The sequence below is a fragment of the Saprolegnia parasitica genome, assembly GCF_000151545.1.
Source record: "Saprolegnia parasitica CBS 223.65 unplaced genomic scaffold supercont2.47, whole genome shotgun sequence".
Classification (NCBI taxonomy): Eukaryota; Oomycota; class Saprolegniomycetes; order Saprolegniales; family Saprolegniaceae; genus Saprolegnia; species Saprolegnia parasitica.
The window spans coordinates 201,067-224,142 of NW_012156441.1; the positions used below are offsets into that span (position 1 = coordinate 201,067).

The following is a 23,076-nucleotide window of genomic DNA, read 5'->3' on the forward strand; positions in this document are numbered from 1 at the left end:
CTGTCAATACAGTGGCTAGATTCTGTATATTGTGGACTGTGGTTCGGAATTGGTTGCACCTCCCAACCTCTCCAAAAGAGACAGATCATAGAGCTCTCGCTCTGCACTCGACACTCGCACGCGGCACCTGTAGTAGAAACCAGCAGACGGCCACGGCACCCCAACTCGGTTGCGAGAACGGCGATTAAAACGCGGTTATCGCATGCGTTTTTCACGGTATACAGATAAAACGGGCTGCGTTTTTCTAAAGGAGCGTGCAACTAGTCGCACCACCATCATTCTCCATTGCGGCCGCCAGCATGTGGAAGAACCTGGCGTACGGGCAGCCGACGGTCTCGGCGCCGGTCGCCGCACCCGTGACGGTGGCGGGCACGGACGTCCCGACCGCAGGTACCTCTGTCGCATGCAGCTACAGCGTACGATGCTCAATCGCCGGCTTGTAGACGTCCCGACGACGGTTGTTGGGCGGCTCCACAACATCCTCACGTACCTCAACTCGATCAAGGACCACCAGCCCGTGACGATCCAAGACATCTACCAGCACACGGGCATCGACCTCACGATCGACGAGGTCGCGGACCGGCTGCGCAACAACCCAAAGGTCCGCGTGGCCAACGACACGTTTGCGTACAAGGCCAAGTACGACATCAAGGACAAGGACCAGCTCCAGCACGTCCTCAAGCGCGTCAACGAAGGCATTCCGTCGTCGGACCTCAAGGACTGCTACAACGGCGTCGAGGACGACCTCCGCGAGCTCTCGCGCGCCGGCCACATCATCTGCATCAAGAACACGGAGACAGGCACCGAAGTCTACTACGCGCGTGGCTTTTCCTTCTTTACGCAGGTCGGCGCGCTCGCGACCGTCGAGGGCGGCAGCTACGTCACGACCGTCAACCACGATGTCACGCCCGAGCTTCGCCGCGGCGACGCCATCCGCGTCGGCGACCACTGGTTCCGCGTCTCGAACGCCGAGAAGAAGGTGCTTGGACGATCGTTCGACTTGAAATCCCAAAAGGCGCTTGCACGTAGGGTCCGATGGGCAACCCGCCGCAGCCGTTTACGTCGATCCACCCCACGGTGCAGAACAAGAGCGTCTCGTCCATGGTGGACCTCAACCTCACGAGCAAGAAGACCAAGTACATGCTCCCATTCGATGCGCATCACTTGCCGTTGGACATGCCCTTTCCCGACCACCGCCATGGCCACATGCACCACCCGAAATGGGACGTGGCGCCTAAGTTTGGCAAGGGCGCGGGCACGGTCGCGCTCCTCAAGCACGGGTGCACGAACGACATTCGCGATCTGTGGCGTGACACGCTCCGCGACTGGCCCACCGACCGCGCGGCCTTGGAGCGCAAGCTCGTCCAGAGCGGCCTCACGACGCAGGCCAACATTGACGCGAACCGGGCCAAGCGCAAGCTGCACATCAAGAGCAAGGCCAAGGTCGCGCGCGTCAAGAAGCAACGCGACATCAAGATCACCAACACGCATTTGATTGGCACGGAGCTCGGCCAGGTGCTGGCCAAAGGCAGCGAGGGCTCCAACGACTTCACGCTCGGCGCCGTCAAGTTTGAGCGCCAGTAACCACCACGGACGGCCAAGGCTTGTTAGTATCATTGCCATGTTGTGTTGATTGCCAAGGTATAAGAGTGCAAGCGATCGGACGTTGTCTCGTGCTGCAACGTGCTACTGGACAAAACGAAATGCTAACACAAGCGAGTGGATAAGAAGAGAGTCGTCGACTTAGTAAGGCGAGAGACACGAGGAATCCATTTCAAACGACAGGAGCAGAAGGAGGGTCCGAATATAGCTGTACATAGCAGAACGCTATGACATTTGCGTTGAAGTAGGGATACAAAAGGCTTGATTGATCATTAGTACAGGAGTATCACCAGTGCGTCTAGTTCGAACCGCGCGGGCTCGAGGGGCCGTTGCCGCTCCAGCCGCCGTTCATGTTGCCGCCGCCATTCATGTTGCCGCCATTCATGTTGCCAAAGCCGTTCGTGTTGCCAAAGCCGTTCGAGTTGCCAAAGCCGTTCGAGTTGCCAAAGCCGTTCGAGTTGCCAAAGCCATTCGAGTTGCCAAAGCCGTTCGAGTTGCCCATCGCACCAGGCCCGTTGTTGTTGTTGGGATGGTTGCCCCCCGAGAAGCCCCCCATGTTCCCAGCGTTCGCGAGGCCCTTGAGCATCGGCTGGTTTAGCATCATGCCTGGTGCATTGCCCGGCTGCGTCAAGCCGCCTTGCATGCCGTTGGCAGCGGGCACCGATGGCGCAGGATACGGCACCGATGGCGCAGGATACGGCACCGAGGCCATTGGTGTTGGCACCGACGGCATCGGCGTTGGGACGTCGTTGCCACCGTTGTTGTTGAAGCTGTTGCCACCACCCCCGACGACACCACCGCCGCAGCCAGCGCAGCCGGGAAGCGAGCTAAAGAGGCACATGGAGCCGCATTCCTTGGCGGGGGGCGATGCAGCCAAGATGGCCGTCGAAAGAAGAGCGAGCGAGAGGAACTGGACCATGGTACAGAAGGAGGTGGGGAGGATGAAGCGAATGCAAATCTGAGGGTTTTGACGTGGTGCCAAGATGTGGCCGGTAATGTGATGGCTGCGACGACAGAGCTGGCCTGTCCCTCAATCGCAGACCCGCGCACTCTCTTGGGAGGTAGATGGTCGTGGCGACGCATCGTAGTTTCCGTTCATTTTACCAACGGCTGGATGTATTCGGACATGGCCAGGCTGCTCTGGAAGTCCACCACGAACAATCCATAGACGCCACAACCTTGTGTCCATAAACGCCACAACCTATTTTCTGAATTGTGTAGTAGTGGAGTCGGACAGCTCGTGCGACTGAAAACTCAACCAAATGAAATCTGGCTGTGGCCACCAGGGGGACGTGAGATGCGCGTGCTCGAGTGGCCAAAGTTGCCAGTGCCACCCCAGAGCTGCGGCGCGGGCTTGGCGTTGTTGTCGTACGCGCGGCTCGGATCCTCATACAAATGTTGCAGCTTGGGCACGTGCGGAGGCATGTGCTGGTGCGCCTCCTACACTCAATCTTGCTTGCGCATATTCCAAGAGACTTGAAGTACGTGGGGCATCGAGTGCATGGCCATCGCGGCACCTGCCGAGCCAAGGGCGCTTCGGCTCGAGCTCGACACGGGTCGCTAGCGTACACTGAGCCCAAGAAACAAGAAAAATGGGAGCTCGTACAGAATGCATTGACGAGCCACTGGACAACGGGCGGTCCTATGCTTCAATGAGAAATGGGTATAGCAAAGAGATGGAAGATACCATTTCGGGCATCGGACTCGCCGACGGAGGACGGGTCTATAGCAGCGTACGTCAAGGCGGGTGGCGTCGCATGCCAAGGTGATGTACCGCGTAGTAGTGGTCGCAGGGGCTGCTGTAGTTGTTGTTGCCACCCGCGTCCATGGACCTTCAGACAATAAGATTTAGGTTTCAGCTTTGTCCACATCTCTCTTACTGGTACTTGACAGCCTCCGCGTACGCCGGGTAGTTGTAGCCATCGCTGCCCTGCGAGTACGCAGGTGGTGCCCCGTACGACGACTGGTACTCTCCTGGCGACGTCTGCCCGTAGCTCGGATCATAGCCATACGCCTGCGGCTCCGATTGTGCGTAGCTGCCGTAGCCACTTTCCGCCGCTGGCGGCTGGTAGCTCGTCGAGACGACCTCGAAATTCTCGGCACGCCGGCTACAAGTGCATGGCTCGCGATGCTAATGATAGGACGAGTATATATACCGGTGGTGGCCTTGGCCCATCGAGTGGAACCCGCTGCCTTGGTTGATCTGCATCGTCTGCGACGTGGGCGGCGGCGGCTGCTCGTACGGGTTGTTGTATCGGCCTTGGCCTTCGTGTGCGAAGGGGTTGAACGAGCTCTGGCCGCCGCCGTAGCTCCGGCCGCGGGCTTCGGGCGGCGGCTGTGACGACGATGGCATCGCATGCAAGGTCCTATGCGCACACTTGGATGCAGTACAGCGTCGTCGGCTTACTCGTTGGCGTAGCCGCTGTGGCCGTACAGGTTGGCGCCGCTACGACCCATGAGCCATCATTGTCGTCTCTGGCAGGATCGACCGTACGTGCGCTGGTTCTGCCCATACATACTGCCACGGCTACAGCATCATCTGCATGAGGAGTTGCGGCCATGTCGTCGTACCCTGTCATCGATCGCCCTGACGTCGAGAGACGGTTTTAGATGCACGCTCAAATAGCCTGCAACGGCCCACTGCTTAAGCACAAACGATAAGTTGCTTTCGTCCCTACGTGTCGCAGCAGATGCGAGCGCACCACGCGTTGCGCGTCCTGTAGCATGCACAATAATGTCATATTTGCATCAACTATGCCAAGAACGCGAAAAATATAGGTCCTTCAAACGTGCTTCTTTCAAGAGGACAAGTTAATCGTCCAAGAACGGAATGTTGAGCTGGTCGCTCAGCGGCAGCAAAAGCGGGCCGAGCGACGTGCGTTCGGCGGGCGGCAGCTTGAGACGCATGCGATCGACGTGTTCCCACTTTTCGCCCATCTTGGCCTTGATGCGCTCGAGCTTGAGCCGCGCTTCGGGGGACCCGTCCGAGGCGACCTTCTCTTTGAAGCTCAGGTAGTGGCGCAGGAGCTCATTCACATCGTGGAAAAGGTTGGTCAACAACGTCTTAAAGTCACTACACCATAGACACGTCGTGTCAACCCTACCCCTTTGTACAAAATGCAAATGAAAACCGACTTGGGAATGAACCGAGCGTGTTGCTCGGAGCGCGGGTTGGCCACGGTCTCGCTCGATGCACTCTGCGAGCTCTCGGCAAGGATCTCGGCCGTGATGTTTGCCACCGGGCCTACGCAATGTATCAATGTTTCAACGTTTGGACGGAACGCACGGTACCTTTGGGGAACGCGGCCGTCAAGTTGGGCTGCGCGCTCAGCATGCGCTCGAACGCGCGCTGGGCCGGCTCGAGTTGCTGCATGAACGACCGGTGCACGAGCGAGTGTTCCTATCCATCTCCATCCATAAGAATCCTTGCGAGTTGGTTGAGACGACATACGTCATGTTCGAAGTATCGCGCCGTGTTGTCGAGACTCAATGGAATGTGCGGCGCCGGGGCCGGCGCCTGGAGGTCGTCGATCACAATGGCCTCGGCGAGCACAGCCTTCTTGGCCGCCATGGGTTTCTTCTTCTTGGGCTGGAGGGCCGCAGCGGCGTTGAGGACGTCGGCAGCGTGGCGGTTGAACTTGGCAATGTTCGTGTCGGTAATCTCCGGCGGCGCGATCGTCGTATTGACAATATTGTCTTGCGCCGTTGCCGTGAGGTCTATAAGCGGGTCCACGAGGCCTTGGACGGCCGGCGTGGTCTGCGCCTTCTGCCACTTTTCCTCGTAGATCGTAAACAAGTCCTCGACGCCGCTCTGCTGGTGCTTGAGCCGGTCGCGGTGCGCGTACTTGCTCTTGACAAACATGGTCCAGAACTCGACGCCGTCCATCTTGTCGGGCACTTGCTCTTGGTACGCCATGTACACGACAGGGTACTGGACGAAGATCTGGTGGATGATCTCCGGGTTCAAGTTGTACTTGACGGCTTGCTCGCCGCTCTGGTTCTGGCCCTGGACGTCCGTGAGGATCTCGGACGTCTTGCCGGTCTTCTGCCGCTTCTCGGCCTCGGCCATGAGCAGCTGCTTCCGACACGTCAGGTTCCAGAAATCGCTCTCCGAGATAAGGCCGCCCGTGACCATGTCCGTGTGCTGCCGCTTGAGCGTGTTGGGGTGCGCGGCGAGGAGCGCTGCGCGCTGCTTGCGCTCCGTCTCCGACATGACTAGAAGGGAGAGTTGAGATACGATGGCGATGGACGAAAGGGAGGATACACCTTCTTGCTTGGAGGCAGGCGTCGCCGACGACTGCACGAGGCGCTGGCCGAGCTGCGTCTTGAAGAGCTGCAGATCGTCGTCGCCGCTGAACTCAAAGACGTACGTGATGGGCGGCGACTGGCGCAGCCGCAGTCGCATCATGTACCGGACCCGCGCCGCCGACGCTGCGTTCACTTGGAGGTCCTGAATGTCCTGGAGCAGGATCGCACGCAGCTGCTTGGCGCCCGAGCGCAGGGACAGGCCCATGGGCGTGAGCACGAGCTCGCATGCTCCTTCCGAGTTGCGGCTCTTGTCCGTGTGCTGCTCTCGGTACCGGACCTCGGCCGAGCAGACGACGTCGCCAGCCATCGTGACCCCTGGTTTTGGAAGCGGCGACTAAATGTGTCTTTGTGGCACGTATTGGTGGCACAAGGTGGTTGCATTCGGCAGTGCAGGCTAACTTCGGCATATGCCATGTGCAATCTCAAGTTGCGTTCTTTCAGCCCTAAAGCCTGACCAACTCGATGCAACACACAACGATGGTAGCCTTGAATCCCACAGTACGCCGCCAAATGCACAACTGACACAACGTATGGCATGACACCATGGTACAGTAGGTACAAAATAATAATGTATCGAAGCTCACTCGAACAGCTGATTAGGCAGCTGGTTAGGTGTCACTTCTGGAATTGCTGGTTCGACCACAACATGGTTGCCTCGCCTCCTCGCCCGCTCGGCGTCTCGCTGCGCTACTTCCACCACCTCATCGAGGCCTGCGGCGGTCGCAAGAAGCTTGAGGGTCTCACCACCGCCCAGGTCTGCTTCGACCACATCGTGCCAATGACCAAGTCGACTGAGCTCTCGCTCGTCGACCACCTCGCCAACGATGCGACCACGCGCCATTTCGTGTCTGAAGCGAATTGGTATGTCTCGCACGCATGGAGCTATCTCTTCTTGGAGACGGTCGACAGCCTCGACACCTTCTTCGCCGGCCAAGGCCTTGCTGACGAAGCGGTCCTTTGGTTTTGCGTCTTCAACAACAACCAGCACCTCGCGCACTCGTACCCGTTCGAGTACTGGTCGTCGACGTTCAAGACGCAGCTCGCAGCCATCGGCAACGTGGTCATGATCATGCACCCGTGGAACGACCCGATCGTGCTCCGTCGGAGCTGGTGCGTCTTTGAGGTCTACGTGGCCGTCACGATGCAGGCGCGGTTCGAAATGGCCATGGCGCCTGGTCAATTGGAGCTCCTCATCCAAGATATGCTTCGTCCGACGGCCCTCAGTGATATGCTGGGGACGATCAAGAGCGAGGCGTCCGAGACAACCGTTCCAAGTGATCGCGACGGTATCTTTGAGCTTATTCGCGCCGAGACATCGTTCACGGCCGTCGATCGACTCATCTTTTCGACCATCTCGGACTGGATGAAGCGGACGCTGACGGCGCAGATCGCATCGGGTCTCTCGCCACTTGATGAAGCCCACCGGCACCTCTGTCTTGCCAACATTTATGGCACCGAGGGGAATCGGTCGTGCGTCTTTACTGCAGCAAGCGACGCCCGTCGCCTCTTCGAGTCGAGCGACGTGCGCGATGTCCACTACGCACACGCCATGACACACGTGGGCTCGGCGTCTTGCGACGTCGGCGAGGACGAGACGGTGTGGCGCGCAATCTTTGAGAATCTCTTGGCCATGGACGGCCTCGAACCCGCGACCGTGTGTCATGTTCGCAACGCCTACGCCCGCACACTTATCGTCGCCAGGCATGCAGCAGAGGCCTATGACGTCTGCCGTGAGACGTACGCCCTGTCGCTTCTGCATCTCGGGCCCCTTCACACGTCGGCGATTGCATCCACGTCGATCCTCGGCTTGTCCAGCTACGAGCTCTATGACTATGACCAAGCAATGGATTGGTTCCGCAAGTGCTTGGACGCGCAGCTCTCGCTTTTCGGGGCAGACCACCCGGACACGGTGAACACGCGTGACTACCTCGCCATGATCTGCTTCAACCGCGGCCAGCTCGTCGAGGCTCAGGCCCTTTTTCAAGAGACGAGCGCCGTGCAAGAGCGTATTCACGGTCCATTGCACTTGAACACGATCTATGCCTGGCTCAACCTTGGCTCCGTGCACCGCTTCCTTGGCGACTACGCAGCGGCCGAGGCGCTCTGGCTTCCGCTCTGGCACCGATTTCAGAAGAGCCCACCAGCGCCAGGCCTGTACATCCACTTGCTCTTCCTGCTCGCGATGCTCTACTGGTCCAAGGGCGACTACGTCCTCGGGAAGCAGTACATGCTCGACACCTTGGCGTGGTGTCTGGAACATTTGCCACCGGGCGACGCCGACACGAGCCAAGGTGCCGCAGCGTTCTACCGGTTCCTCCTCGACCCAACCTTTGCGGCGCACAACCCCACAAGTGACGAGGCGTGGGCCAAGGTCGTCGCCTTCTTCGACCAGAACGAGCTCGAGTCTGAAGTGTGGCAGGACGAAATCTGCTTTGGCTGCAGCCAGCCGATGCAAGGTCTTTGGTTCGAGTGCGCCAAGTGCCCCGCCTTTGCCTATCATTTCTGCGCCAACTGCTTGCGTCAAGGCAAGTCTTCGACGTTCTGCGACCACGACACCCGCAGCTTCAACTGCTATGTGCCACCGCGCCGGTACTTTCTCGAGCAAGCGCTGGTCACCCGAGCCACCGATGAAGAGACTGCGACTTTGTGGTGCGACTACCAGACGTACTGCACTACGAACAACGTCGCAGCCGACGAGCAAGCGCCCTTTGCCAGCTTCGAGCCGATTGCAACGCGCACGTGGCACCCGATGCTTTAGTCCATCTTCCTTCGCCGTTTAGGGTAGCTAATTGCAATCCATCTTCATGTGTCTGTTTATACACAATATTGTCTACCTCGCCGATGCCAACTCTATCAAACCAAACTGCAACGCGACGAGGGTCATCAAATTACATTGCATTAGCTTAGGTTATTACGGGTGGTGGTCGTCGTCCTCTTCGGACGTCCACAGCGTCAGGTTGTCGCGAATGATCTGCAGAATCATCGCCGCGTCCCGGAAGCTCTCCTCCGTGAGCGAGTCCATGTCGGCGATCGCGTCGTCGAACGCCTGCTTGGCCAGCTGACACGCGCGGTCCGGCAGCTTCATGATCTCGCAGTAGAAGACTGCAAAGTTGAGCGCGAGGCCGAGGCGGAGCGGGTTGGTCGAGTGGAGCTTGGACGTCGCAATGTCCGTGGCTTGACCGTAGCACGCCAGCGCCTTCTCGCACGCGCCCTGCTCCTTGGACTGGAACTCGGCGAGGTACCGGTAGTAGTCGCCCTGCGTCTTGAGGTAGAACACGCTGTCTTCGGGCGACGACGCCGACGGCAGCAGCTGCTTGTTGAGCATCTCGAGCATCTCGTCGCACGTCGCTTGGAGCTCGGCCTCGATCTTGAGGCGGTACTTCTGGACGTGCTCGACGCGCTCACTCTTGCGGTGCGTCTCGATGGCCTGGAGCACACGCCACGCGGCCCGGCGGCTGCCAATGACGTTCTTGTACGCGACGGCGAGGAGGTTGCGCTCCTCGAGGTCGAGCGGCGTCGCGTCCGAGGTCACGACCGTCTTCATGTAGTCGGCCATCTCGTCGTAGCGCTCGGCCTGCTCGGCGAGCTGCGCGAGGAAGACGAGCGAGGACCGGTCGAGGCTGGCAGGCATGGCGAAGCACTTTGCAAAATGAGCCAGCGACCACGTGACTTACTCGCTGACGCCAGCACGCGCCACCTCACTTCGCCCACCCAACCAATGCACCGCCTGTCTCGGTGTTACGTGTTATAACAAACTGCACGGCACGTCAAAGGAATTGAAATACATTGTAATTATGCGTGGCATATTCCGACGTAGGACGCAGCCCATCCTGGACAACGACTGCGCTCGAAACATCAATTATGGTGTGCACGCAGTAGTGCCAGGTAGCGGTGCGCTACAGGTCGCAATGGACTGCAGTCGTCGACGTCCAGTGATGGAGACCGTTGGCGGCGGTGTTGGAACCCAGCCCGCGGGATGCTTGTCCAAGGTACCAGTCCTGTTCAGTAAAAAAACGCTGCTGAGTACGCACGGGGTGGACATCGACGTCGACCCGTGCAGACAGACCTATCGCCACGGTCCGACATGCTTGGCAATTTCGTTCGAAGGGCGATTCTTTTCTTTTATTTGATGGCACATTGCACTTGCCACGCTTGTGTGTTATCTCGTGTTATAACATCTGAGTGGACGCGGCCAGCTGCGCGGTGGCGTGGAATTGGTAGTATGCGCCGTCGCGGTTAACCTTTTAGTAGATTGGGACGTTTAGCAGTCGACTGAGTACAGTGTAGCGTGTCGATGCGACGACACCAACGAGGATATGTGGGCGTCCTTGCTTCAAAGACAGACGCCCTTTTGTCCCAGAGAAACCGAGCACCTTGAACTTGGCGAGCTTGAACTTGGCCAACAGATCCACTCTTCTTGCCACACCCTTGCCACGTAGTACACGGTAAACGCCCAAGCCGACGACCAAGCCTCACGCTCGGAGCCTCGCTTCTACTAGTGCGCAACGCCGACCGTAGCGGCCAAGACATGTCGTTGCTGCGCCTGTGAGCAACGTTGCCGACGGTGTTTGATGCACGAGAATGTAGGTATTTAGATCGCTTTCGCCAGCGTCGATTCTTCCCGCGTCCGTGCACTGTGTGTAGCGACTGCCCTACTACTGCGTGGCCGTCGACGCCTTGCTGCCACGCGCTCAAGCCACTCAAGCCCGGGTTTGTCAGGAGGCCGGCCCACCACCACGGATGCCACCACGCAACTCGGCGCGACATGGACAACAACGGGTGGACTACACTATGCTGGCATTGGTGCTGCTTAGAATCAAGTCGAGGATGTCCAGATCGACGTCGTCCAGTGGCCGATGCTGCTGGTCCTCCGACGACGACTCGTACCCGAGCTCGAGCGGGAAGAAGGGCACGAAGCCATGGTCGCGCTTGGTGTAAATGGGCGCGTTGGCGGCAATCGCGCGCGCGGTGCACTCGGCCTCGAGGCCGTCGACGGCCGCACGGAGCTCGCCGACGTGGCTGTCGTCCATCGTCGTGCGCTTCACATGACGGAGGTCCTGTGGGCGGTCGCGGTGCACGAACGGATGGGCAAAGATGTAGCCAAAGCCGCGCTTGGCGTTCATCGTTTCATCGCACGGCAGGCCGTAGAGCTTGGACTTCGTAAAGCCGTAGACGCGCAGCTGCCGCGCAAAGCTCGTGAAGCTCGTGTGCCCATAGTACGACGGCAGAAACTCCTTCTCGAGCGGCGTGACGGCCTGGACGACGATCTTGCTGCCGTCGGCGGACCATCCGATGACGTAATCGGGCGCGGCCGCCACGAGCGTGATGAGCTTCGCGACAAAGCTACTTGTACTTGTCGTCGTCGACTTGGGCATCCCGCGCGGTCGTACCGGTAAATATTTCTTGGCTTGTTGGCGATCGCAATCCGGATAGACAGGTCGTTTCCGGACCGTAGGCGGCGGACATGGCGTCCCGCCAATGGGAGAGCGCGGACGTCGCACCAACCGCCAATCAAACGACGGGATGCAGGTAGCGTTTGGCCAATCGTATGGCGCACGGCGCGAGAGGACACGAGGTGGGTGTCCATGGTGCTGATGCGGGTTCAATTCCTGGCATGCCCTGGCGTTTCGTGGAGGGCTGCAGTGTTTATGGCCAGGAGCACCACGGTAGCGGTGGAGCACGAGGGGTGGGCGTGATGATTTTACACTCGACAGCGCCAAACGAGCGAGCAGCTGGTGTTGGTTGTTGGATCGCCCTGCTCAAAATCGCATCCATCTGTGCGTCAAAACACCATCATTCGACAAAACGAAAATGTTGGTGTTGCAGGGCAGTGGCGCCAAGGGTGTCTCGCCGCCGCTGCGGTGGACGAGGTGGCAAGCTTCACCACATTCGAGCGTTGCCACATTTCACAATTCGCCCACGCATGGACCGATCGACAACAGCGTTCCTCGCGCAGCTCGCGGGCGAGGCCCAGCGCTACGACGAGATGGCGGCCCTCGCTACGCAGCTCCTCGCGTTTCCAGCGCCACTGCAAAGCGACGAGTTTGACCTGCTCGTCATCGCGTTCAAAAACCTCGTGGGACCCCTTCGGCTCGCGTGGCGCGTCACTGCGTCCATTCAAGACGCCAAGACGACGTGGTCGCCGGCGCGCGCTTCGGATCTGACTGCGTACCGCACGCAAATCGCGGCCGAGATCAAGTCGACGTGTGAGACGTTTTTGTCTCTCCTCAGTGACCGCCTCGTGTCCGAGGCGCCGACAGTCGACGCCAAGGTTGCCTACTTGAAGACCCAAGGCGACTACTACCGGTACATGGCCGAAGTATGCAATGCTACGTGGGCGGAGCGCGGTGCGATGGCCTACAATGACGCATGGAGCATCGCCGTCGTGGAGCTGGCACCGACGAGTCCGACGCGGCTTAGCCTTGCACTCAACTTTGCGGTCTTTCTTTACGAGATTGGCAACGCGCGAGACGCGGCCGTAGCATTTGCACAGAGCGTTTTTCGCGATGCCCTCGACGACCTCGACAGCCTCAGTGACCACAAAGCGTATCAGTGCGCCGCCATGATCATGCAAGCGCTTCGCGGCAACATCGCGGTCTGGACTGCCGACGATGGCGTCGTCTAGTCGTTCGTCGTGTTGTATGTTGATGTATACGCTTGATACTTTAAAACAAGAAAAAATGGTGTGTTTGCAGCCATGTCGTTTCCATTGTGCGAAGGCCACAACCAAAAACTTTCTAGTCGCTGGTTCCATCGCGGCGCGTACGATAGGGCGTTGTAGAATCCTAATTCACTCGCGCAGCAGCAGCCCTTCAACGCGAAGCAGCCAGCGGCATCGAGTTGCCCGATCCTTGACGGACATACGACAATAGTGTACATGCATTTCAAGACACCTAGATATATCGAAGACAGACTATCTACTTGATGAGGACACTGGTGTTTTTGAGGATCTTGATGTTGAACATGAGGCTTTTCACGTCTTTGTAGTCGCTGTCGAGGAGATGAAAGTGGTGGTCCGAGCCTTGCGCGACGAGGTAGAGTTGATCTGACCGGCCCGAGTTGCTGCTTTCGGCGCCGTCGCCGTGCGCGGACGGCAGTTGACTCATACCCATGGTGGTATCACTCGCCGGAGGATGGTGCGCATGCTGGTGGTTCTTCTTCTTCAACTCCTTCTCCGGCAAGCCAAAGAGGCTCAAATGACTGAGGAAGAACCACTGGAGCGTGCAGAGCCGACGGGCCTTGCAGTGAATCACAGGCGAGACGGCATCGATCGCTCCAGGATCAATCCCGATAATGTCGTCCATCAAAATCGACGTGCTGTTGTAGATCGCTTGGCGCGCCAAACTGTTTTGGCCGAGGCGGCGCCAAAAGGCCATGTTGCACGTGTGGTCGAGCAGCGCGACCATGAGAATGTTGGAGACAAGACCTGCAGCTATCGCACCCGACCCGCGCACGTAAAAGCTCTGCAGAAGTCCAACGCGATCCCATCGAGCGGCTCGTCGACGTTCTTGATGTCTGCGCGCACGCTGTTGTTGTACTCGATGAACGGCGGGACGTAAAGAGCATGATCGCACTCAGGTACAGAGATGTGACGCTCCGGAGGTTGAAGAAGCCCATGATATGGCTTTGTCCGCAGTACGTGGCCGTCGACACGAGGTGCCACAGTACTTTGAGTGCCTTGAGAAACGCACAGTTGAGCCAGAGCAAGCGCGTGCTGAGCGCAAAGAGCTGAAAGCCCATCGACCACTTGAAGCACACTTGGTTGAAGACTTGCACTTCCCGCGTAAAGATGATCGCGTGGTTGATGTCGAGGACGACGCTTGTCGTGAAGAAGAGCACAAACATGTCGGAATTGTAGCAAATCATGTCGAACCGAATCGCGTGCGAGACGTGCGGGTAGTAGCTCGGCAGGACCATCTTGACGATCTTGTGCAGAAACGTCTCGGTCACGTTCACATCGACCTCCTGCCACTGCACGGTCCGTCGGCTCGCGAGGTACCCGCCGACTGCAAACAGCATCGCGATGAATTTGAGGTAGTGCGACGCGGCGCTGAAAGCATTTTGCTGGATCATGAGCCCGAGGCCGTGGGCCGAGCCGTCGACATGCGACGCGTTGACAACCGTGACGCCGCGTTGATCTGGCCGTACGACAAGGCTCAAGTTGCACGTGCCGTGGCCTAGCTCCGCGATCGGGATGCAGCCGGTGCAGTACGCTTTCGGGTAGATGCGGTAGTAGCCGACAAGAAAGCTCTGGACACTGGTCACATTGCTGAGCGCGGGAATGCGCTGCGTGAGGCGAATGTCGGTTTGGATGCGGGCGGGCGCATACCCCAGCGCGCCGAGCTGCGCCGAGCGCATCGACGCGTTCGCCAAATTGCTTGTCGCGTCGTCCGTGAAGAGGTGGCTAAAGGCTTCGCCTCGCAGAAACGTGATGGCGTCTTGGGCGACCCCGAGTTGGATCGGACCCGCGCTGGCGTTGGCCGACGGGTACGACCGCTTGAAGATGTTGCAGAGGTTCATGCCGCCGTTGATCGTGTACGTGCCGGCCGAGAGCACGTAGATCTTGTCGTTCCCGGGGAGGACGAGGTTGCTGATGGTGTAGTTGACCATCCATTTGGAAATGCGCGAGAGGTCCGAGATGCCCGCGCCAGGTGGAAACGCGTACGCTCCCTCGAGCTGGCTGGCGTGCGCGACGTCCGCGACTGGTGTCATGTACTGGTAGCCATTCCCAATAAAGTCGTTGAACGCCCAGTTGTTGGCGATCGCATCAAACGCCACGAGGACGACAACGATGAGGCCGGCGCCGAACGAAAGCCACTCGATGAACCAGTAGACGCGGCCCAGGACAAGGTCGTGCGTCGACGACGACGGCTTCTCCTTCACGACTGCGTACCCGCTGCCCCGGCGCATGCTGCGGTCGAATGCGAAGGGTCAGGACGTTTTTTCGATTTTAAATTAGACCCAAGCGCCGCGCCGACAATTCGTCTTACAATATTGTGTAGGCGTCCCCACCCGGCAACGAGGATCTCCCATGTGCTGCCACAGGAAGTCTCCTAAAAATATGGGGTGCGAGCTGCCTCGAACCCGACCTTTTTACTCCTTTCGTATTTTGTCGGATTGCAGTTGTACAGTGTACCTTCTACCCACCCGATGCGACTTGCGAGGATCGAGAAATGCCGGGCACAGCCGCTGCTTCTGTGTGACGATGTTGGCATTGGTAGGTAGCCATCACTCGCATTGGCTACTACTGTACTACTCGTCTTCTGCAGCAAAACGGAGCTATGAAGGACCCGTTTAATGTACCGGCGTGCGAGGAGCAGTATGTCGCATCGAGCAAGCAAAGAAAAGAATCATCTCTCGGGTGTCGAGTCAACTATCGGTCGGCACTTTTGCTTTGCATGTCGTTGCTATCGTGTGTTTGCAGTGCCAGTTAAGTGAACTTTTGGAGCTGGGATATGAATCATGACGTGTAAAGTTCGGATCGACTCGCTAGGGCACAACCGTCCACGGCAACACGTACTTGCCGATTCATGCCCGGTCCGAAGCGCCAAGAAGCCCAGTCCATCCAGTCCACGCTTTGAACCGTATGGGCACGTGAAATATAAATTTTGCACAGTTTGGTAGGAGCTCATGCATCCGCTCTTATGAGAACTAGCTAAAGATTTGCAGTGCGTGCTCGCCAGCCTAATGTTACCGCAACGTCACTTGCCCCTGCGGCTCCCATGCGATACTACAATATCGGTACAGTACACCCGGTTTGATGATCACCGGGGTGGCTACACCCATGCCCACCGACTTTCCACCCATTCGCAATCTTGCGCAACTCATATGTGGCGCGCTCACACGGCCACAGTACTGTACACCTTCTTGCGCATTCCCTCGTTCAAACCGCCGACATCGTAGTTCTTATTCCAATCTGGCTCATTGATTCAGATTCTAGTTCCTCACCCACACTCTTGCACGATCCTACATTGCGTCGAGCCAAGCAGCGTGCTTGCTACGAAGTTGCTCACCGACTCCTCTCAACACGCTCGCTGCAGCAACGTACAGCAACTCGAACATCGGCGGAGCGTTCGATGTGGTATGGCGATCGTCTGCCCCGCGGCTCACAGCCAATCAGCGTGCGCGCATCCGACGCTGGCCTTTCTCGTGGAACAAGGTCCGCATGACGACGTTGACACCGCCATGCGGGCTCAAGCTCTCGTTCTTCCGCCACTTTATCGAGGCGCATGGCGGGCCGTCCGCGTTCCAAGGCCTCTCAACCGCCGACGTCTGCGTCCAGTACGTCATGCCGTACACCGCCTCGATGCAATCGTCGGTCGTCGACCACGTGGCGCTGACATCCCCGTCCTTCGCATCGGACGCGACGTGGTACGTCTCGCACGCGTGGCAGTACCTCTTCCTCGACACGCTCGCGTCGCTCGAGGCCTTCTTCGCCGCCAAAAACATCGCGGATCCGTCTCTGTGGTTTTGCCTCTTCAACAACAACCAGCACCGGACCCACGACAAGCTTTTCGACTGGTGGGCCACCACGTTCCACGAGTCGCTCGCGGCCATTGGCAACGTCGTCATGGTGCTGCACCCGTGGAAGAACCCAACGGCGTTAACGCGCGCGTGGTGCGTCTATGAGGTCTACGTGGCGATCTGCGTCGGCGCCAATTTCGAGCTCGCGCACATGGACCGCGCCGCGTTCTTGCGCGATATGCAGACCAGTCCCGGCACGTTCTTGGAGATGCTAAGTACGATCCGCAGCGAGAAGGCGCAGGCGACGGTGGCCTCGGACAAGGCCAGCATCGACCGCGCGATCGTCGACCAAGTCGGGTATACGAAGCTCGACCGGATGGTCTTTACGCTTCTCGAGTCGTACGTCAAGGACACGCTGCGCATGCAGATGGAGACTGCCACCAACGACGCCGACAAGGCGCTCTGGGCGAGTGCGCTCGCCGAGACGCACCATGTCCTCGGCGAAATGCCGTTGGCGCGCGATTGGTACATCGCGTCCACTGCGTACGGTACCGCTGGGCTCGGCCTTCACCACGAGCGCACGCTCACGTCGCGTGGGGCCGCGGCGCTCATGCGCGGTCTCCTCATGGAGCCTCGGGCGGTGTGGGAGCCGGAGCTCGTCGCCACCATCGACGCCGCCAAAACGCACCAACGCGACGAGAGCGACGCGCTCAGCATCGCGCTGCACAGCCTCAGCGTGCTCTACACCCACCACGCACTCCACGAAGAGGCCGTGCCGATGGCGCAAGCGTGCTACGACCGGCTCGTGCGCACAAAAGGCCTCGACGACCTCGACACAATCACGACGATGGGCCATCTCGGCATCGCGTACCACCGCGTCGGCAACGTGGCGAAGGCCGAGAGTTACCTCCTCCTCGCCTACGAGCGCAAGGTCGCCGTGCTCGGTGACGACCACGCGCGAACCTTGGCGTCGCTGCAGCACCTCATGACGCTCTACAACGAGCAAGGCAACGTCGAGCGTGCGATGCCACTGGCGTTAACGGCCACCGAACGTCTTAGCCGCGTGCTCGGGGCGTCGCATGAGAACACGGTCATTGCCAAATTCACCTTGGCCGAGCTCCATCGCAAGCAAGGCCAGTTTGCTGAGGCCGAGGCGCAGCTATTGTCGCTGCTCGAGGTGGCCAAGTCGACGTTTGGCGACGACACGATCAACGTTGTGTACAGTAATACGTGCCGGCGGATTGCTGCGGATTGCGCTCACGACATCCATCTCTTGTAGTTGAAATGTTTCTCGGCATGGTTCATGTCTCGACCAAGCAGTTTGCCACAGCGGCCAAGTACTTGGACCACGCAGTGGAGAAGCGACTTGCGTGGTATGGGCCCACGAGCCCGATGTACGAGGTGGTCCTTCTGCGGCAGTACTGGCTCCGGCAGCTCGCGCATCAGTTCGACTCAGTCGACGCCATCGATGTCTTCCTTGCGGCGCTAAACGCGGCCAACATCACACACGACAGCTGGGGCTCGACGCGCTGCGTCGTGTGCACGACCAAGATCCAAGGCGCCTTGCACTACTGCGGCACGTGCCCGCCTTTTCTGCGCTACTTTTGCGCCAACTGCGTCGACGCAAGTGCGTCGACGTACTGCAGTCACGGCCGCGATGCGTGTACGAGCCTAGCGCCACCGTCGCAAGCGTTGGCGGCCCAGCGGCTGTCGCTACTGGCACCATTGGTGGACCCGCCGCATGTGGTATTCACGTCGTCTCGAATCGCAGAGCGAAGCGATCGTGAGCTCACGTCGCCGATAGCGCGCCGCCACTGGTGGCGCTGCGGGTGGTAGGTTTCCGTATGCGTCGCGTTTTCTATGGCCTCGCCAGGGCTTTGTACATATGTTGTAAGGCATTCGCATGGGATCCATTGGACTTGACGAGTACGATGACATGCAGCACAGAACACATGTACAGCAGTAGGGTTGCTGAACAATCCTCGAATCCAAAGGCCCACACGAGTCGGACTGCAATCGGACCACCGACAACACGTCGTCCAAGACTGGGATGCATCGAAAAAAGTATGCCAGATTTTGTATTATATCCCTTGCTTCTAATGTAATTTGGCTCTACATGGATCGTCTGGTCACTGCAGCTGGGCGAGGACCTGTGCCACATCCAGATGGCCGTCGTCGCTCATGAAGGCGCGAACGAATGCAATGACTTCATGCTGCACCAGATCTAAACCCTCGAGCCAGCGCGTCGCCTCGGCCACGCTCAGCTCCTTCTGCCCGCGCACCTACGACATGCGTCATCATGAGACCTCCAATGTTCTGGCATTGCATCCAAAAACCTTGGCCACGCGGTTAGGGGTTGCGCGCAACGCCGCCAAGATCTTTGCAGTCGCCTTCTTGCGGTCCGCGAACGGAAAGTCGTTGCCGTTGGCCTCCATGTACTTGGCCGAGTACTCGTCCATGTTGTCGAGGAGGAAGACGCGGCCCACGAGGTGGATGCGGGCGCCGACGTAAAAGTCGGTTTTTTGAAAAAACACGCCGGTGAGTGGGTTTTTGTGCACGCCACGCTCCATGAACTTGCCGCCGCCAATGCCGCTGTTGCGCTGAGGCGGCTCCATGATCATGACCGAGAGGTCGCAGATCATAAAGCTCACAATGAACCGCCGGTGCACATCCTCGGGTTTCGCCGTGTCCATGGCGGCGCAGAAGCGCAGAATGATCTTGTTATCGGTCTCTTCCATCGACTTGCGGTGCGGCTTTGGCGTGAGGTGGTAGCACGACCCGAGCGAGTCCATGTCCGAGCCCAGGCCATTGTGCGGCGGTGGCACGAACGCCGGTGGCTTTGTTTTGGCTTCTTCAACCACCAAGGCCGGCCCGACGTGGATCCCGTGGACCTTGTACCTAGTTCATTTTTCATTTGATCCATTGTCGCGAGAGGCGGAGGGATATGCGTACCACTCGCGTGTGCTTTCGTCCGCATCCAACAGCAAAATGTTGCGGTTGTAAATGTTGATGTAGCTCCCGACAACAAGGTGTTCCCAGCTAAAAAAGTCACCTTCCGGCGTCCGTTCGTCCGAGGATGAGAGCGCAGTTGCAAAGGGTCCCTCGAGCTTGGGCTGCAACAAGAGACGGCTGCGGTTGAGCAGCTTTGGGAACGGGTCGGAGCCAGAGTTGCGCTCATACGACTCGCGGATCTCGACGGTATTGTCGGCCAAGAAGAAATGAATCGTGTACCTAGTGTTCTCATGAGATAACCCAACGAAAATTGGAAAAAATCGTGTACCGATGCTTGGTGCCGTAGAGCTTGGACGTGTCGTCCCAGAGCGCAAACCAACGGAGGACGTGGCGGTCGTGGTCGTTGAAGCGCTTGCGGTGGTCGGTCGGTCGCGCAAACTTGCCGAGGCTCGCCTCCATAAACTCTTTCATCGGATATTGCTTCTTGCCATAGTTGGCGTCCATGTCCGCGCCCGTCTCGCGCGCCATGTGCGCCTTGCGGGCCTCCGTGTACGCGTCCCGCGGCGTCACGAGGTCTCGGCGCTGGCGTCGCCCGTGTTCGAGGAGAAAGTCCATTGTAAACTTGTCGGCCGACTGCACGTGGAAGGTCCGCCCATAGAACGTGACTTCGGCGCCAATTTCCAAGTCGTCGTGGGTGTAGTAGGCCATGTCGCCGTGCACATCCGACTCGGGCTTGGGAATTTTGTGGCGCTTGACGAAATTACCTTGAAGGATGCCGCTGTTTTCGACTTTCGGCTCGAGGATCTGGATCGTGTCGTCTTCGAGGTAGTAGAGGATGACGCACTTGCGGACGCGGTAGTTCTCGAGGTTGCTCTCGTGGACTGCCTCGAGAAAGTAGCCTTCAAAGCGCAGCACCTTCTTGTCGAGTGCGATAAAGTTGGGCACTTTGGACTTGGCGCTGTCAAAGACCGTGATGGGCGCCACGGACGGCGCTGGCACCTCAAGCTCGCGCACGTAGACGTACGCCGGCGTGTGCTGGCCGAGCGCGTGGCCGCGCGGCTTGGGCGTGACGTCGCCATGGCGGCGAAGCATCATCGGGACCGCGGCTTGCTTCTCGAGGTACCCGCTGGGCATGGCTCTCTCGAAATGGGGCAGCCTCAACCGATTTAGGGCGAAAATAGATTGTGTTTTGGATCCTAGCGAGGATGCCATTGGCCGACAGGATTGGAACCGTGCGATGCAATTGGCGCCTTGTATTTATATGGACCAATGAAAATGGGCCTTCAACTCGGATTGACCACACTCAGATCTGCCGCTGCAAGGTATATTAGATTCCTTGGCTGGTTATTCCCTGGACTGGCGGACGCTGCTTGGTGTCGTAGTGACGAGCTAAGGTCCTCGCAACCTCGCAAATGCCAAAACGGCAGTACGAGTGCCGTACTTGTAGGTGGTTGGCTCACGAGCATGGCTGCTCCGGTAACAGCCTCGGGGTTGGTGGGTCAGTGCTATCATAGCGTGTGGTCCTCGCGGCATCTACTAGCATAAATCCCCGGAAAAGTACATTGAGCTTTCGCTGGCTTCGTCACTTCGGCAACTGGGCTCGTTGACCTTCTCGGGCGATGAATCAACGAAGTGCCAGCAGCATCCATGGCGTTGACGGTCACGCGTCGGCAACCGAATCGCTATCGACGAACGTCGCGGTGGCAGATCTGTGGTATCTGCTGCTTGGCAGCATTTGGCAATCGACCGGAGCATCGCAGTTGAGGGAACGCGCTTGTATGGTTGGATGCCAAGCCGATCCCATAACAAATTGAGCAAAACATACAAAGCGATCGCTGATTGGTTCAAATGCAACCAATGTTGGTTAGGAATGTCCGGTTTTCTAGTGTTCAAAAGACTTCGCAGTGCGCGATGAGCAATGCCATGGCAATGACATCTTCCCGCCCACTTGGCGTCTCGCTGCGCTACTTCCACCACCTCATCGAGGCCTGCGGCGGTCGCAAGAAGCTTGAGGGTCTCACGACGGCCCAAGTTTGCTTCGATCACATCGTGCCAATGACCAAGTCCACCGAGCTCTCGCTCGTCGACCACCTCGCCAGCGATGCGACCACGCGCCATTTTGTGTCTGAGGCCAATTGGTATGTCTCGCACGCATGGAGCTATCTCTTCTTGGAGACGGTCGACAGCCTCGACACCTTCTTCGCCAGCCAAGACCTTGCTGACGAAGCGGTCCTTTGGTTTTGCGTCTTCAACAACAACCAGCACCTCGCGCACTCGTACCCGTTCGAGTACTGGTCGTCGACGTTCAAGACGCAGCTCGCAGCCATCGGCAACGTGGTCATGATTATGCACCCGTGGAACGACCCGATCGTGCTCCGTCGGAGCTGGTGCGTCTTTGAGGTGTACGTGGCCGTCACGATGCAGGCGCGGTTCGAAATGGCCATGGCGCCCGGTCAATTGGAACTCTTCATCCAAGATATGCTTCGACCAACAGCGCTCGACGATATGTTGGGGACGATCAAGAGCGAGGCGTCCGAGTCAACCGTTCCAAGTGATCGCGACGGTATCTTTGAGCTCATTCGCGCCGAGACATCGTTCATGGCCGTCGACCGACTCATCTTTTCGACCATCTCGGACTGGATGAAGCGGACGCTGACGGCGCAGATTGCATCGGGTCTATCGCCGCTTGATACAGCCCACCGGCACCTCTGTCTGGCCAACATTCACGCGACCGAGGTCGATTATCCTGCCGTCTTATCCGCTGCGGGCCAGGCTCGCAGCCTCTTCGAGTCGAGCGACGTGCACGATGTCCACTACGCACACGCCATGACACACTTGGGCTTTGCGTCTTGCGACGTCGGCGAGGACGAGACAGTGTGGCGCGCAATCTTTGAAAATCTGTTGGCCATGGACGGCTTCGAACCCGCGACCGTGTGCCATGTTCGCAACGCCTACGCCCGCGCACTCATCATCGCCAAGCATGCAGCAGAGGCCTATGACGTCTGCCGTGAGACGTACGCCTTGTCGCTTCTGCATCTTGGGCCTCTTCACACGTCGACGATTGGAACCATGTCGACCCTCGGCTTGTCCAGCTTTAAGCTCTATGACTATGACCAAGCAATGGATTGGTTCCGCAAGTGCTTGGACGCGCGGCTCTCGATTTTCGGGACAGACCACCCGGACTCGGTGTACACACGCGACTTCCTCGCAATGGTTTGCTTTCGCCGTGGCCAGCTCGTTGAGGCCAAGGCTCTCTTTCAAGAGACGAGCGATGTGCAGGAGCGCATTTACGGTTCATTGCACTTCAACACTACCGCTGCATCGATCAACCTTGGCTCCGTGCACCGCTTCCTTGGCGACTACGCAGCGGCCGAGGCGCTCTGGCTTCCGCTCTGGCACCGATTCCAGACGAGCCCACCAGCGCCAGCCCAGTACATCCACTTGCTCTTTCTGCTCGCGATGCTCTACTGGTCCAAGGGCGACTACGTCCTCGGGAAGCAGTACATGCTCGACACCTTGGCGTGGTGTCTGGAGCATTTGCCGCCGGGCGACGCCGACACGAGCCAAGGCGCCGCAGCGTTCTACCGGTTCCTTCTCGACCCAACCTTTGCGGCCCAGAACCCCACAAGTGACGAGGCGTGGGCCAAGGTCGTCGCCTTCTTCGACCACAACGAACTCGAGAACGAAGTGTGGCAGGACGAAATCTGCTACGGCTGCAGCCAGTCGATGCAAGGTCTTTGGTTCGAGTGC

The 23,076-nt window shown here is 58.7% G+C and overlaps 10 protein-coding genes across 10 annotated transcripts; 3 read left to right on the forward strand and 7 right to left on the reverse strand.

Annotated features, from left to right (window-relative positions):
• Window positions 1-299: 299 nt before the first annotated feature.
• Window positions 300-1,584, forward strand: SPRG_09270 (hypothetical protein; the record flags this gene model as incomplete). The annotated part of the gene is made up of 3 exons (XM_012348801.1): window positions 300-390; window positions 444-979; window positions 1,030-1,584. 3 exons carry the CDS (start codon window positions 300-302, stop codon window positions 1,582-1,584), a joined length of 1,182 nt encoding a protein of 393 aa, XP_012204191.1.
• A 316-nt stretch (window positions 1,585-1,900) lies between these two features.
• SPRG_09271 (hypothetical protein) lies at window positions 1,901-3,111 on the reverse strand (the record flags this gene model as incomplete). Its single annotated transcript, XM_012348802.1, has 3 exons — window positions 1,901-2,625; window positions 2,895-3,042; window positions 3,088-3,111. 3 exons carry the CDS (start codon window positions 3,109-3,111, stop codon window positions 1,901-1,903), a joined length of 897 nt encoding a protein of 298 aa, XP_012204192.1.
• A 367-nt stretch (window positions 3,112-3,478) lies between these two features.
• SPRG_09272 (hypothetical protein) lies at window positions 3,479-4,221 on the reverse strand (the record flags this gene model as incomplete). The annotated part of the gene is made up of 5 exons (XM_012348803.1): window positions 4,174-4,221; window positions 4,097-4,129; window positions 4,010-4,048; window positions 3,759-3,968; window positions 3,479-3,710 (listed from the first exon to the last, which is right to left on the reverse strand). Exons 1-5 carry the CDS (start codon window positions 4,179-4,181, stop codon window positions 3,479-3,481), a joined length of 522 nt encoding a protein of 173 aa, XP_012204193.1. The 5' UTR covers window positions 4,182-4,221.
• Window positions 4,222-4,379: 158 nt separating this feature from the next.
• SPRG_09273 (hypothetical protein) lies at window positions 4,380-6,247 on the reverse strand. Its single transcript, XM_012348804.1, has 5 exons — window positions 5,869-6,247; window positions 5,054-5,817; window positions 4,894-5,002; window positions 4,738-4,846; window positions 4,380-4,675 (listed from the first exon to the last, which is right to left on the reverse strand). The coding sequence occupies exons 1-5, from the start codon at window positions 6,215-6,217 to the stop codon at window positions 4,414-4,416; spliced, it is 1,593 nt and encodes a 530-aa protein (XP_012204194.1). The 5' UTR covers window positions 6,218-6,247; the 3' UTR covers window positions 4,380-4,413.
• A 2,540-nt stretch (window positions 6,248-8,787) lies between these two features.
• On the reverse strand, window positions 8,788-9,648 carry SPRG_09274 (hypothetical protein). Its single transcript, XM_012348805.1, has one exon. The coding sequence runs from the start codon at window positions 9,539-9,541 to the stop codon at window positions 8,822-8,824; it is 720 nt and encodes a 239-aa protein (XP_012204195.1). The 5' UTR covers window positions 9,542-9,648; the 3' UTR covers window positions 8,788-8,821.
• A 1,034-nt stretch (window positions 9,649-10,682) lies between these two features.
• Window positions 10,683-11,497, reverse strand: SPRG_09275 (hypothetical protein; the record flags this gene model as incomplete). The annotated part of the gene is made up of 2 exons (XM_012348806.1): window positions 10,683-11,253; window positions 11,412-11,497. The coding sequence occupies 2 exons, from the start codon at window positions 11,495-11,497 to the stop codon at window positions 10,695-10,697; spliced, it is 645 nt and encodes a 214-aa protein (XP_012204196.1). The 3' UTR covers window positions 10,683-10,694.
• Window positions 11,498-11,833: 336 nt separating this feature from the next.
• SPRG_09276 (hypothetical protein) lies at window positions 11,834-12,535 on the forward strand (the record flags this gene model as incomplete). The annotated part of the gene is made up of 1 exon (XM_012348807.1): window positions 11,834-12,535. One exon carries the CDS (start codon window positions 11,834-11,836, stop codon window positions 12,533-12,535), a length of 702 nt encoding a protein of 233 aa, XP_012204197.1.
• A 292-nt stretch (window positions 12,536-12,827) lies between these two features.
• On the reverse strand, window positions 12,828-14,820 carry SPRG_09277 (hypothetical protein; the record flags this gene model as incomplete). The annotated part of the gene is made up of 2 exons (XM_012348808.1): window positions 12,828-13,405; window positions 13,449-14,820. 2 exons carry the CDS (start codon window positions 14,818-14,820, stop codon window positions 12,828-12,830), a joined length of 1,950 nt encoding a protein of 649 aa, XP_012204198.1.
• A 1,255-nt stretch (window positions 14,821-16,075) lies between these two features.
• On the forward strand, window positions 16,076-18,178 carry SPRG_09278 (hypothetical protein; the record flags this gene model as incomplete). Its single annotated transcript, XM_012348809.1, has 3 exons — window positions 16,076-17,597; window positions 17,654-18,120; window positions 18,146-18,178. 3 exons carry the CDS (start codon window positions 16,076-16,078, stop codon window positions 18,176-18,178), a joined length of 2,022 nt encoding a protein of 673 aa, XP_012204199.1.
• A 247-nt stretch (window positions 18,179-18,425) lies between these two features.
• On the reverse strand, window positions 18,426-20,466 carry SPRG_09279 (hypothetical protein). Its single transcript, XM_012348810.1, has 4 exons — window positions 19,655-20,466; window positions 19,327-19,605; window positions 18,711-19,272; window positions 18,426-18,656 (listed from the first exon to the last, which is right to left on the reverse strand). Exons 1-4 carry the CDS (start codon window positions 20,458-20,460, stop codon window positions 18,504-18,506), a joined length of 1,800 nt encoding a protein of 599 aa, XP_012204200.1. The 5' UTR covers window positions 20,461-20,466; the 3' UTR covers window positions 18,426-18,503.
• Window positions 20,467-23,076: the final 2,610 nt, after the last annotated feature.